Genomic DNA, 14,666 nt, shown 5'->3' with positions numbered 1-14,666 from the left:
GGAAAAACTTCCGACCTGTTTGGGTGGCGAAGCCCTGGGATAAATTGCCTCGGGAGAGAAACCCCTGTCAGGGATGGTCTAGATAATACTTAGTCCTGCCATGAGTGCAGGGGACTGGACTAGACGACCTCTCAAGGGCTCTTCCAGTCCTATGGTTCTATGGAGGGATGGACAGATGGATGGACGGACAGATGGAGGGATGGACAGATGGACGGACGGCTGGATGGAGGGAGGGACGGATGGAGGGATGGATGGATGGTTGGACAGACAGCTGGATGAATGAAGGGACAGATGGATGGAGGGACAGATGGACAGATAGAGGGACGGACGGAGGGATGGATGGATGATGGATGGACAGATGGATGGAGGGAAGGATAGATGGAGAGACAAACAGGCAGATGGATGAATGGATGGAGGGATGGAGGGATGGACGGAGAGACAGGTGGAGGGACAGATGGAAGGATGGATGGATTGATGGAGGGACAGACAGAGGGACAGATGGAGGGAAAGGTGGATGGAGGGACAGACAGACGGAGAGACAGATGGACAGATGAAGGGACGGACAGAGGGATTGATGGATGGTTGGACAGACAGATGGAGGGACAAGTGGATAGATGGAGGGACAGACAGAGGGATGGATGGAAGCATGGAGGGACAAATGGAGGGATGGAGGACAGAGGGACAGACAGATGGAGGGATGGCTGGACAGACAGATTGAGGAATGAATGGATGGAAGGAGGGACAGATGGACAGACGGATGGATGGAGGGACAGACAGACAGATGGACAGATAGATGGACAGACAGAGGAATGGAAGGATGGACGGCTGGATGGAGGGAGGGACGGATGGAGGGATGGATGGATGGTTGGACAGACAGCTGGATGGATGAAGGGACGGATGGACGGAGGGACAGATGGACAGATAGAGGGACGGACGGAGGAATGGAAGGATGGACGGATGGATGGATGGAGGGACAGAGAGACTGACAGACAGACAGAGGGACAGATGGACAGACTGAGGGACAGGTGGACAGACGGAGGGACAGGTGGACAGATGGATGGAAGGATGGACGGATGGATGGGTGGAGGGACAGAGAGACAGACAGACAGAGGGACAGATGGACAGACGGAGGGAGAGACAGACGGAGGGACAGATGGACAGACGGAGGGACAGGTGGACGGATGGATGGGTGGAGGGACAGAGAGACAGACAGACGGAGGGACAGGTGGACAGACGGAGGGACAGGTGGACAGATGGATGGACGGATGGATGGGTGGAGGGACAGAGAGACAGACAGACGGAGGGACAGGTGGACAGACGGAGGGGACAGGTGGACAGATGGATGGAAGGATGGACGGATGGATGGGTGGAGGGACAGAGAGACAGACAGACGGAGGGACAGGTGGACAGACGGAGGGACAGGTGGACAGACGGAGGGAGAGACAGACGGAGGGACAGGTGGACAGACGGATGGATGGGGGCGGACGAGGGAGGGACAGACGGTCGGACGGAGGGACAGGTGGACAGACGGAGGGACAGGTGGACAGACGGAGGGGACAGGTGGACAGATGGATGGAAGGATGGACGGATGGATGGGTGGAGGGACAGAGAGACAGACAGACGGAGGGACAGGTGGACAGACGGAGGGAGAGACAGACGGAGGGACAGGTGGACAGACGGATGGATGGGGGCGGACGAGGGAGGGACAGACGGGCGGACGGAAGGGCAGGCGGAGGGAAGGACGGAGGGACTCAGGGACAGACGGGGCGGAGAGGCCCCTGTCTCTGGCTGGGGGGCTGGGTAACCCCCGGCTGCTGTCGGGTCCAGCCCCCCTGACCGAGCCGGGCCGCGGGCGGGGATTGGGGGCGTGGCTCAGACCCGCCAATTGCGGCGGGCCCACACCCTGACGGGCTGTCGTGGCCCTTTTAAGGCCCCCCCCCACGCCCAAGGAAGCGGATGTGGGGCCAGCCACGTGGGGGAGTGGGAGGAGCGCGGTGGCGGGAGCGGCGGGGACAGGTGGGGCGGGCGGGGGGCTCCGGGGTTGGGGGGCGGGGCTGGTGAGGGGGTCCGGGGTAGGGGGCTGGGGGGGATTTGGGGGGGGGTAAGCGGGGCTGGTGGGGGGGTCCGGGGCGGGGGGGATTTGGGGGGCGGGGGGTAAGCGGGGCTGGTGGAGGGGGTCCGGGGTGGGGGAGGATTTGGGGGGCAGGGTTCGTGGAGGGTTTGGGAAGTGAGTGGGGGCTGGGGGGCTTGGTGGAGGGTTGGGGTGCGGGTCTGGTGAGGGGGTCCGGGGTAGGGGGCTGGGGGGGATTTGGGGGGCAGGGGATAAGCGGGTCTGGTGAGGGGGTCCGGGGTAGGGGGCTGGGGGGGATTTGGGGGGCGGGAGGGTAAGTGGGGCTGGTGGAGGGGTCCGGGGTAGGGGGCTGGGGGGGGATTTGGGGGGCGGGGGGTAAGCGGGTCTGGTGAGGGGGTCCGGGGTAAGGGGCTGGGGGGGATTTGGGGGGCGGGGGATAAGCGGGGCTGGTGGAGGGGGTCCGGGGTAGGGGGCTGGGGGGGATTTGGGGGGCAGGGGATAAGCGGGGCTGTTGAGGGGGTCCGGGGTAGGGGGCTGGGGGGGGATTCGGGGGGCGGGAGGGTAAGTGGGGCTGGTGGAGGGGTCTGGGGTAGGGGGGTGGGGGAGGATTTGGGGAGTGGGGCTGGTGGAAGGTTTGGGAGGTGAGGGGGAGGCTGGGGGTCTCTCCCCGTCGGTCTCTCTTGGCGTGCCCCGGGGCGCCCCCCGGCTCTGTGCAGTGGGGGTCACGGCCTGGCCCTGCCCCACACGGGAGGGGCCAGGCCCAGGACTGACCCCGGTGTCTTTCAGAGCAGAGCCGCCCGGCCCGGCCCAGGAGATGGTGAGTCCGGGGGCGGGGGGGAGAACCGGCAGGGCGGGGGGGTGTTGAATTCACACCTCTGGCTCCACCCTGCACCCCCTCGGTCTGGGGTACCCCAGCAGAGTGTGGGGGTGGAGCAGGAGTCCTGTCCTGGGGGTCACGGTGCTGTTGGCAGCTCCAGGGGTTACTCACAGTTGGGTCGCCCCGGTTGCTCTGACCCAGCCCAGAGTTGGGGGGACCCTCCCCAGCCCGTGTCAGCCCCCTTACAGCCCCCAGTGGCCCCATCCCCTCACCTCCCCAAGGTGCCAGGTATCGCGCTCAAGCCGCGCCCCTCTGGGGGGTGGGGAGGGATGTGCAGTCCACCTGCCCCCCTTCCGAGTTTGGGGGGGTCCTGCCCCTGTGGGCCCCCCCCAGCTCTCCCCGCTCTCTCCCTAGTCGGCCACGCTGGACCTGAAGTCGAAGGAGGAGAAGGACGCGGAGCTGGACAAGCGCATCGAGGCGCTGCGCAAGAAGAACGAGGCGCTCATCAAGCGCTACCAGGTGAGAGCTGGCCCGGGGGGCCTGCGGGGGGCCGGGCTGGTGCCCCGGGGAGGGCTGGGCAGAGGCGTTAGAGGTAGGAAAGCCCCAGTGAGTTCCCAGCTCCCCCTCCCCTGCGGTGCCAGCCCCCCCCATCCTGGGGCCAGCCCCGGGGTGTCCGATGGGCCCTGGGGAGCCCTGTAATCTGGCTCATGGGACACACAGGCCCAGCAGCAGCTTAGCCCCGGGGACGGTTTATGTAACACCAGGCTGGGGGGGGGGGCTGGTCCTAGAATCCCTGGGGCCCCCTAAACAAGGACATGGGGGGAGGGGGTTATTTTTTGTGAAGCGAAGGCATCTGGTGCTGGTGGTTGTGTGGGGGGGGGGGTGTGTGTGTGGGGGGGTCCTGGCCTGATGTCCAGATCTCGGGCAGCAGGGAAGGGGGTCGGTACCAGTCCAGATGGGTGCACTGGAGTGGGGATACCAGGCTCCAGGGGCAAGATGGGATGCATACACTGGGGAGTCCTGGCTTTTTGCTCTGGGGATCGAGGTGGGGGGGGGCGGGGAGGTACCAGCCCAGGTGGGCCCCTCACCCCGCACTCGGCCCGGGAGCCCCGTCACGTCCCTGCCGCTCCCCGCAGGAGATCGAAGAGGATCGGAAGAAGGCCGAGCAGGAAGGCATCGCGGTGACGGGCTTGCGCCGGCCGCGCCACTCCGAGGGGGAGCCCGAGAGGAAGCGGGCGGACAAGGACCTCTCCATCACTGTCCAGGTCTTGCTGTCCCCTGGGGTGAGCACTGGGGCTGGCCGAGGGGGACGGGACAGCCGCCAATGCATGGGGGGGGGCAAGGTAGAGTAGCACTGATCAGTGAGGTGGGGAGGCAGGGCTGCTGGGGGGGGGAAGGTAGCCACTGATCAAGAGTGGGGGGTGGGTAAACCAGCGGGGGGGGGCACAGCTGCTGTGGTGGGGGAGAGGGGTGGGGGAGCCAGCAGGGAGGGGCAGGGGGCATGGCTGCTGGGGAGCTGAGGGGTATGGTGATTAGTGTGGGGGGTGAGGAGAACACTAAGTCGGGGTGCTGCAGGGGAGGAGGGTGGGGAGCAGCTGTGGTCGAGCCCTGGTGTTGCACGCCCAGCCCTGGCATCTCACCCTCTGCGTCTCTCCCTCGCCCCAGGAGAAGCGTGTGGTCAGCGACAGGAAGTCCCCCGGCGCGCCCAAGGCCCAGCCGTGGCCCCGGTCCCCGGGGTGTGGGGCGGGTCGGCCCGTACCCCTCCAGCCGGTCACCGCGGGCGGAGCAGCCTGACCTGTCCGTCTGGGAAGGGGCAGGAGGCGGCGGAGGGGATGGGCCATCTCTGGGCGGGCGAGGGCGCAGGCCGCGGGGCCGAGGAGCGGCCGGCGCGGTCACGGCGGCAGGAGAAGGAGGCCCTGACAGGAAATCCAAGGTGCGTCGTGTCTTGCGGACAGTTTGCCAGGCTGGGCCTAGTTCAGCAATAGTGCGTTGCACGTGCATTCACTCTTGCTGCACTAGTGCTGGTGGTGTGTGTTGCTTTCTGCTGGGGCAGGTGCTGTGGAGCAGAGAGGGATGAGGGGGTGAAGGGCTCGTAGCAGGACTCTCCCCCAGGGGGTGGGTTGCAGAGTGGGACATGGGGTCTCTCTGGGGGGCACCAGCTCTGAGCCGTTGGGGAATGGGACACAGAATCGTAGCAATGCCGGGCTGGGAGGGCCATCGAGAGGTCATCGCGTCCAGCCCCCGGTGCTGAGCCAGGGCCAAGGAAACCTAGACCAGCCCTGGCAGGGTTTGTCTGACCCAGTCTCTCAGCCGCCCGGGGAAGCCTGTTCCAGAGCTGAACTCCCCCGAGAGTTCGAAAGCTTTTCCGGATGTACAGTTATTCCCTGTTTTGTAGCTGGGCGTTTGTTTCCGCCCAGCCCCCCATTCCCAAGAGAAGTGCGAATACTTCACCTGGGTGATTCAGACCAGTTCTCCAATTGGTCAAGGTCGTTTTGAACCCTAACCCTACCCTCCAAAGTGCTGGCAGCCCCTCCCCTCCAGCCTCCTGGGCCTCATACGCAGACTTGATAAGTGTGCACTCTGTTATCCATGTCACTAAGGAAAATATTGACTGGCCCCGGCGGGACCCCACTGGATCCGCCCTCCTGGTTTGAGAGCAAACCATGGATAAGTCCTCGTAGGGTGCTGTCTCCAACCAGCCAGGCACCCACCTTAGAGTAACTCTATCTAGGCCGCGTTTCCCTGGTTTGTTATGAAACCGCCATGTGGGACAGTGCCAGAAACCTTCCTGAAATCCCAGCATGTCTCGTCTACTGCTTCCCCCTCGCCCGCGCGGTCAGTAACGCTCTGCCGTAGAAAGAAATTCGCTTGAGACAACTCACGCTCTCGCTCTCTCTGCCGGTGTCCCCTGGGCCTGCCGCGGTCTCGCTCCCCTCCCCACGCCAGGAGTGGGAGGAGCGAAGGCGGCAGAATATCGAGAAGATGAACGAGGAGATGGAGAAGATTGCGGAGTATGAGCGGAACCAGCGGGTGAGTGGAGGGCAGGGAGGGGTGGCCAGGTCAGAAACCTCTCTTTCCCCCCCGCCCCGTTTGGCTAGCATTGCTGGGAGGTGCAGGGGGGTGGTGGATTCCCCCCGGGCCTCCAGGCCCCCTGTGCTGGGCCGTCTGCACCACAGCGCCCTCCTTGCCGTGGGGCTGGGCGAGATGGTGGGGGAGCCGTGGCTCCGGGCTGACCTTGCCCCTCTGCAGGACGGGCTGCAGGAGAAGAACCCGGTGCGAAATTTCCTGGATGACCCACGGCGCAGCGGCTCCTTCCAGGAGGCCGACCGCAAGGAGGGGAGCCGGCGGCACGTCCGCAACTGGGGGGGGGCCGACTTTGACAAGGTCAAGACTGGCATGGAGCGGGAGAAGGAGTGGCACACCCCGGTAAGTACCTGGGGGGAGGGGAGCCGAGGGGGGCCCTGCATGGGGGAGGGCCTTGGGGTGGAGGTCTGTGGGAGGGATAGATGGCATGTGGGGGGTGGGGGTGTATCCCAGCCACCTGCCCCTCTGACCAGGGCCAGCTGGAGCCCCGCAGGGCAGGGGCTTTGCCTGGGTGGGAGTGTGTGGGGCGGGGGTCCTGCCCCACGGCCCTGTGAGCCGCGTGTCTCTCTCCCCCTGCCTGCAGGGCCGCCGGCCAGGCCCCAAGAGCGGGGGGCCGCTGGACATGACGCTGTCCATGACGGGCCGGGAGCGGGCTGAGTACGTGCGCTGGAAGAAGGAGCGGGAGCAGATAGACCAGGAGCGGCTGGCCCGGCATCGCAAGCCCACGGGCCAGTGGTGCCGGGAGTGGGACGCCGAGAAGACGGACACCATGTAGGAGGGCGGCGCAGCGGGATTCCTGGGGCGGGTGGGGAAGGCCCCGGGGCTGCGCTGGGTCGCTTGGGGAGGGTGTCGCGGGGGGCAAATCGGGCCCGGTCTGAGGAGCGGGGGGGCGTGGGGTGGGGAGAGGGGTCGGCCGTGGCTGCACTAACCTGGCACGCGTCTTTCAGGTTTAAGGAGGGTTGTGGCATAGCACCAGAACCGGACCCAGGCGCCAGGCGTGGTAAGTGACCCCAGCAGCACCAGGGCCCGGTGGAGACTGGGGGGGCCTCCCCATGGTGGGGGTATATAGGGGAGGATGTCTGTCTTGGAGGGTGTTTGGTCCCTGTGGGACCTCCCTGGGCCCAGGTGCGAGGAAGCGGGGATGGGGGGGTCCCCTGCTGGACAGCATAGCGGTAGTGGGTGGGTGGGGGACACTGTGCCCTGGGGGCAGGACCCCTGTGGGGGGGAGGTCCGTTCCTATGCCCTGGGGCGGACCCACTGGTTCTCCACGGGTTGGACTGGCATTGTGGCCCCGGCAAGGACAGACCCTGGGGTGATCCTGAGGCCTCTGCTCCTGGGAAGCATTGTCCAGCCCTTGCCTGCTTCCCCACCCCAGCCACGGGGGCTGGTCCAGGGGCATCCCTGCTGTGAGCTCCCCTGCCCCCGGACTGTTAACTCCTGCTGCCCTCTCCTCTCAGACGAGAACAAGCGCCCCCCCAGGCCGCCCACCTTCGGGGAGTTCCTGTCCGAGCACCGGGCCGAGCGCAGGAGGAAGGGCCGGGGCCGACCCGCGCCCACCAAGCCCTACAGGTGAGTCCGCCTTTGCCCTGCTGTGTGAGGGACAAGGGCCGGACTCCTGGGTTCCATTCCTGGCTCTGGGCGGAGGGAGTGGGGTCGGGTAAGTTAGAGCGCTGGAGGTGCCGGGGGGCTGGGACTCCTGGGTTCTGTCCCTATTTAAGCCACTAACTCCCTGTGTGACCAAGGGGGAGGGGGGCTCTCACTGCACCCCAGTTTCCCTGGGGCTGGTGTGAACCCCTCCTGGGCTAGTTGGCCCTGTTCGTTGGTGTGTCCTGTCCTGTCCGTCCGTGTCCCCCCTCTCACCCCCCCCCCCAGCTTGTGGGGCAGTGGGAGCCCTGGCTGTGCCTCCCCCAGCCAGGGAACAGCCCCCTGGGGGCCAGGCTCTGCAGTGCAAGGTGGGGCAGGTGCTGAATGGGGACTGGCTGGGTTGGGCCCTCCTGATGCCTGTTCCTCCCCCGCCCAGCATGCATGACAACCGGTGGGAGGAGAAGGACGAGGGGCCGGTGGCCAAGGAGCTCGACCCCCGCCGCGAGGAGCCGCAGGTAAGTGGGGGCGGGGGGTCCAGCCATGGCCATTCGGGGAGACCCCACCCTTCCCCTGGTCCTCTTCATAGGTGGCTTGGTCTGCAGCTGTTCCCCATGTCTCCCTACAGCCCCTTGTCTCCTACAGGCCCCACTTCCCCCAGTCCTGTCATGGAGACTCTCACCCTCACGGGATCAGGCCCCGTCCCCTGCCCCCAGCCCTCTGGGTCCCGCTGCCCCTCGCTGTCTGAACGTCTCTGCCCTGCCTTGTGCCAGCAGACGGAGGGACTGGCCCCCCAGCTGCCCCCTGAGCCCCAGCAGCCCCCCGATGAGGATGAGGATCAGTGGGAGGATGTCAGTGAGGAGGATGACGATGAAGGCCATCTCAGCTCGTTGGGCGAGGAGGAGGAGGTGCCCCCCGTGGGAGCCCCGAAAGCCCCGCGGGCTCCGAAGGTTGGGCGGGGCCCAGCCCCCAAGTTGGACATGCCACCACCTGGAGCCCATGGAGGACAGGGCAAAGCCCTCAGCCCCTTCTCCCCAGCTGAGGGCTACCAGCCTGTCTCAGACTGGGGCGAGGAGATGGAGCTGAACTCGCCCCGGGGCAGTGTGGGGGACAGCACCCCGCAGGGCCCCGGCCCCGCCCCCCAGGCACAGGGGGCAGGGCCCCCTGGAGAGGCTGCAGGTAAGAGGCGCTGGCTGGGCCCTGCTGGTGGGAGGGGAGGAGAGCCTGTGTATTGGGGGGCACGTATCGGCCTGGTCTGGCTTGGGGCGTTTGCCCTGTAGGGGCAATGTGGTGGTGTGGGACTTGGGGTGCAGTCCCAGTGGGATGGGGGAGCAGGAGTTAACAGTGGGAAGGGGTCACAGGGCGGGAGTACTGGGGGGGCATCACCCCAGGAAATAATGGCTCCCATCTCCCCGCAGGGCCGAGCCCCCCAGCTGCGGAGCCGGGTGCGTGGGGCACGGCTGAGCCCGTGGAGACTGGACGGCAGGAGGAGCCGGCTCGGGCAGGGGGATCGATGATGCTAGCAGCCCCTGGCAGCACGGAGAGGCGGGAGCTGGCCACCCCCGCAGCTGGGAGCCCTGAGGAGCTGGGGGTTCCTGCGATGCAAGGTGCTGGGGGGGGCAGGGTCTGGAGATGGGGGGCTCGGGGCAAGAGCTGGCAGGGGGGAGGGGAGTCTCCCCTTTGGCCTCCGGGGAACCATGGCTGGGCTGGTGGCAGAGTGGGGCGGGCTGGGCTGGGCGCTGGGCTGACCCCCCGGGGCGCTGGGCTGACCCCCCGGGGCGCTGGGCTGACCCCCCGGGGCGCGGGGCTCACCCCCCGGGGCGCTGGGCTCACCCCCAGCCAGGAGGGAACCATGTGCTCCTGGGCTGGGGTGATGGGGTGGGGGTGGGTTTGCCCGCGGCCCCGGCTGCTGACGCTCTCTCCCTCCCGTCCCCAGGAGCCGCGGAGACCCTGAGCCAGCCGGAGCCGGAGCCAGCACTGGGTGTGGTGCAAATCCCAGGCGTGGAGCCGGTGTGTTTCCGTAAGACCTCGTCCTTGCCCACTGGCCGCTAGCGGGACTCGCCCCTTCTCTCTGTCCCTCTGCTTCTTCGCGGCCCCCGCTGGCCGGGGTGCTCCCGCTGCGGATTGACCCGCCTGCCGTGCTGGGCCCAGACAGGGAACGGCTCGCTCTGTCACGGGGATAGGCAGATCCCCAACAGGGAAACCGGCCGCAGCCTGTCCCGGGGCTGCTGCGCGTTCCTGTCCTGGGGCTGGTGGCTGTGCCAGGCCCCTTCGTGCCTCTGACGGGGCAGCTAACCCGGGCCCTGAGTCTGCTGGCAGCGGGGTGGTGGGAGATTGACTTCGGGGGAGCAGGCTGGGGTCTGGTCTGAGGACATGGCAAAGCAGCAGCTGCCGCTGGGGCCACCAAGGGGCGAGCAACTTTAGCCGCTGGGCCTCCCACCTGGGAGCTCTCCACTGCGGTCCGTACTGCAGCATCTGCTGGGGTGTGGGGTGATATGTCTGTCAGCCGCACTGACCGAATCCATGGCCAGGATTTGAACTCACAGCACTGTCTGTCTCTGTCTCTCTCTCTCTCCCATTTGACAGGATAATGGAGAGCCCTGATGCCCCAGAGCCACCCTCCACCCCCCCGACATGAGGCCAGGCGGCTCCCTCTATGACTTCCACAGAGCGGTAGAGCCTCTTTCCAGAGCCGTGCTGGCAGGATGTGCTTTGAGGCTCAGCTGTCTGGGTTAACCTCCCTGGGGATACAGGGCTGGGTGGGTGTGTGGGTGGCCTGGAGGGTTTATTCTGGTGGGAATTGCATGGTGGGTGAGGAGGTTGTTCCAGTAACCGGCACTAAACGTCTGGGATCCGACGTGCATCTGTCCGCAATGAACCTCCCCTGCTGGTGTCTGGGACGGCTGCCCCTGGCTCACCCTGCCCCCCTACCTCCGAAGTCCAAATGAGGGTTGTGTTTTAACCGGGGGCATGTGTGTGGTCCCCAGCCATGGCTAGCCCTGTCCAAGCACAACTAGCCAATGTCTCCTGTGCTGGGAGGGCTGGAGCCAGCCGCGCTTTGCCCCTTCTCAGCTGTAACCATTGCAAGGGGCTGTTCTTGGGCCGGCTGAATGTGTCCCCATCTTTCTGGTCTGCGCTCCTGAGGAGCCGGTTCCACCCACTGCTGTGCAGACCGTGAACCCTTTCCACAGGGGGTAGAACTCCCCCACCCTGCTCGCTGGGGGCAGGAGCCTCGGGCGAGAGGTGTCTTCACTCCCCGGTGCTGCCCTGGGATGCTTGGTTGTCCTGCCCAGGTCTCCCGCGGTGTCCGGCCGCTTTCGATCATGTAAAAGCAATGCCAATGTACTGGACTTTCTTACAATAAAACCTTCACCAAGCCGCTGGGCCTGGCTGCGTCAGGTCCTTCCTGGGGGAAGGGGTTGGGGTGGCAGCTCGGGTGATGTGTGCCCAGCACAGCTCTGAGAATGCAGCTTGAAGGGGTGGGGGCGTGTGACTTGACAAATCTCTTAATGGGGCAGCCTGCGCTCCTGGGCACGGCCGTGGGCATGGGCAGCCTTGGAGGTGGCCCTTCACTTGGGCACATGCTCCCTGTGGAATCCGTCTGGGCGTAGCCAGCAGGGCTGTCCTTTTGAGACAGAAATCTGGGCAGCTGGTGCTTTCTGTACCTGTTAAACGCGGGGCCCTGGCCAGATTCCAGCATTGCTAATTAACCCCCTATCCTAAGCCACCCTCCTGCAGAACGTTTAAAGGGGCTGTGGCTCCATCTCAGGGAAGGGTGCAGCCGTTACGGCTTCCACCCCAGAGAAAGCTGCAGTACCGTGGGTGATCTCTGGGTAAAGCCCCGGAGGCTCCCTGGGGCGACGGGCGCTGGGTAAATGTAGCTGGATTGGTGGAACCAGCAGGAGCACTGGAGTAACGTGTGTGGGCGGCTGCCACCTGCCAGACCCCCCTGCTAAACCTGGTTTCAAATCCGTTAATAGGTTTAATCTCCTGGACGTCCGCCCCTACAGTGGGGACCAGAGGAGCTCAGCCGGCTGGGTGCAGAGCTGGCCCTCGCTCCCGTCTAACACAGCCAAGCCTCTCTCCCCAGCACAGTTCGGCTCACGGGTGCTCGGGAGGCACTGCAGCCGGTCTGGGTGCTCAGATCGCTCAGCTCCTGGTGAGGCGGGAGCAGTCGCTCTTCGTCCAAGGGGAGGATTGTGGTTCCCTGGAAGCTACAAAGGGACCTCACAAAACTGGGTGACCAGGCAACAAAATAGCAGATGAAATTTAATGTTGCTAAATGAAAAGTGATGCACCTTGGAAAACATCATCCCACCTCTACTTACAGGACGGGGTCTGAATTAGCTGTTACCATTCCAGAGAGATCTCGGAGTCACTCAGAGTCACGGTTCTCTGAACACACCCGGTCAATGTGCGGCGGCGGCCAAAAAAGCGAACAGAGTATTAGGCATCATTAAGAAAGGGGGAGATAAGGCAGAAAATATCATGTTGCCTCTGTATCAATCCATAGTACGGCAGTGTCTTGAATACTGCGTGTGGATGTGGTCACCCCATGTAGCGGGCGGTCACCCTGTTCTGGCCCTGAAGAGGTTAAAAGCCAGCCCTTGGAGCCAATCGGGGTCTGGGCCCTATAAAAGAGTGGGCCCTATAAAAGAGCGGCAGGGCCAGAAGGCAGTCAGTCTCTCTCTGGCTTTGGAGAGAGATGGACCTGGCTGCCAGAAGCGGGGGCGGGGACAGAACAGTGCTGGAGAAGGGGCAGGCTGAGCTGGGGAGCTCAGCCTGGCGGCCTCTCAGGCTGCAGCCTGACAGGAAGGCCTAGGGAGGGTCTGGGGCAGCAGGCCCAAACCCCCCTTGCCAATGACGAGTGGCCCTCATGAAGGGCAGTTTGCCCCAGAGAAAGAGGACTAGAGGATGACTGGCAGTAGCCACTGAGGCAAGGTGGGCATGGGGGAGGGGGTTCCCTGGAGAAGGGAGACCCAGAGTGTAGGGTGCTGCTGTGAGCAGGACCCCAAGGGAAAGGGGGTGCCAGGGTCTGGGAGGGACACAGAGGCCTGAGGCAGGTGAGATGCTGGTCAGCAGGGGGTGCTCCAAGGCTGAGAAGAGCTAATTCCCAGACTGACTAGCAGGAGGTGCCATGGTGGTGAGTGCTGAATCTGCTACGCCCCATCTCAAAAAAGGTAGATTAGAATTGGAAAAGGTTCAGAAAAGGGCAACAACAACGATCGGGGGCTGGAATGGCTGCTGCATGAGGAGAGATGAATAAGACGGGGACTTCTCAGCTTGGAAAAGAGACGACCGGGGGTGGGGATAGGGTCGAGGTCTGTAAAATCATGACCGGTGTGGAGAAAGTCAATCAGGAAGTGTTGTTTACGCCTCGTAACACAAGAACTAGGGGTCACCAAATGAAATTAATGGGCAGCGGGTTTAAAACAAACCAAAGGAAGCATTTCTTCACACAACGCACAGTCAACCTGTGGAACTCCTTGCCAGAGGATGTTGTGAAGGCCAAGACTATCAACAGGGTTCAAAAAAGAACTAGATAAGTTCATGGAGGATAGGTCCATCAATGGCTATTAGCCAGGCTGGGCAGGGATGGTGTCCCTAGCCTCTGTTTGCCAGAAGCTGGGAATGGGCGACGGGATGGATCACTGGGTGATTCCCTGTTCTCTTCATTGCCTCTCGGGCACCTGGCACTGGCTGCTGTTGGCAGACAGGACACTGGGCTAGACGGACCTTTGGTCGGAGCCGGTCTGCTGCAGGCCCTGGCTTTCCATGTACAGAGCACACCTGCCATGAGCCCTTGGCCATGGACACAGCACAGCTCTCGGAGGCTAATGCGATCCCTGCCCAGGCTGCGGGCACCACATGGCCCCGCCCTGCCCCTCTGGAGCCAGCGTGTTTCTTAGCTGTAGTGGGGACAGGGAGGTGTTAGAAATCCAGGAAAGCTGGCTTCCTTAAGACCACAAGGACAGGGCAGGTACAGATGCCTCTCTGCGAGCAGCCGTTCAGGCCCCAGACATGTCTCTCAAACGGGTGCAGGCTGGAGCGTTCATTGCAACGATTAAGGCTGTGATTCTTTCATGGAGGTCGTGGAAGTCACGGATTCCGTGACTTTTGGTGACTTCCGCAGTGGCTGGTGCAGCTGACTTCAGGGCCAGCTACTCAGGCGACCCACGGGCCACAGTCAGCAACACCAGCCACTACTGGAATGACCTGGAGCCAGCTGCTCCAGTGGTCCCTGGGGCCAGCTGCACCAGCCACTGCTCGGGACACTCTGGGCAACTGGCTCTGGGGACTGCCCAAGCAGCAGTCCTGGGGGCAGCCTCGGGGAGCGCCAGAACAGTGGTCCTAGGGGTGCCCTGGGGACCGTCCGAGCAGCAGGGGTCCTGGGGCAGCTGGAGCAGTGGCACCAGGGGTGCCCGGAGAGCAGTCCCGGGAGCAGCAGCTGTGGGGCAGTCAACCCCCAGCACTGGAGCAGTGGGGCCCCAGAAGTAGAGGTTTAGATGGGTATCTTTGGTAAAACTCCTGGACAGGTCACAAGCAATAAATAAAAATTCACTATCTGTGACCTGTCCAGGACTTTTACCCCAAATGCCCGTGACTACATCTTAGCCTTAGCACTAATGCATGGAGCTCCCTGCGCTGACTGGGTTACGGCACGGAGCTGGGTTCTGTTCCCACCTCTGCCACAGCGCTGCTGGAGGACCTTAGGCAAATCCCTTCTCCCTGTGCCTTAGCTCCCCAGCTGTGAAAGGGATCAACTGCGGTGAGGGACACCGGTCAGGCAGAGCCCTGGAGCTCCCAGCCACTGCCAGCGGGTGATGCCCGGAAGGGGGGAGGCCCCTGCTGTGCCGTGGTAGCCCCTGGAAGGTGCAGTGGGGCCAGGCACTGCGCCTACACTAGGCCCAGAGTCACTCCCTGTCCCCTGCCATGCAGCCCCCCTGCTGCTGCTGGGATTCTCCAGGGAGGATTGGCCGCGTCATTGGGGTCCCTGGAGCCAGGCGTGTGGAGCTCCCCTGCCAAGGGGATGGCGCACCCGTGTGGAGCCTGCCCAGCGTGGGATTCGGGGCCAGAAGGGTGACAGGGATGTTGCTGCAGGTGGCAGGTGCT

At 64.3% G+C, this 14,666-nt stretch overlaps 1 protein-coding gene across 1 annotated transcript; it reads left to right on the top strand.

Moving 5' to 3' along the window:
• The first annotated feature begins 1,841 nt into the window (after positions 1–1,841).
• CCDC9 (coiled-coil domain containing 9) lies at positions 1,842–10,932 on the top strand. The gene is given in 16 exon segments (XM_073321585.2): positions 1,842–2,016; positions 2,858–2,888; positions 3,303–3,407; positions 4,025–4,171; positions 4,554–4,601; positions 4,603–4,821; positions 5,835–5,918; positions 6,138–6,314; positions 6,556–6,743; positions 6,920–6,972; positions 7,430–7,541; positions 7,993–8,071; positions 8,327–8,732; positions 8,972–9,160; positions 9,490–9,563; positions 10,140–10,932. Coding segments are annotated over 15 exon segments (1,902 nt in total). The 5' UTR covers positions 1,842–2,016; positions 2,858–2,885; the 3' UTR covers positions 10,158–10,932.
• Positions 10,933–14,666: the final 3,734 nt, after the last annotated feature.

This window comes from Lepidochelys kempii, chromosome 23 (assembly GCF_965140285.1).
Source record: "Lepidochelys kempii isolate rLepKem1 chromosome 23, rLepKem1.hap1, whole genome shotgun sequence".
Classification (NCBI taxonomy): domain Eukaryota; kingdom Metazoa; phylum Chordata; order Testudines; family Cheloniidae; genus Lepidochelys; species Lepidochelys kempii.
Note: the sequence above shows the minus strand (reverse complement) of the source record. Positions and strands in the feature narration are given on the sequence as shown.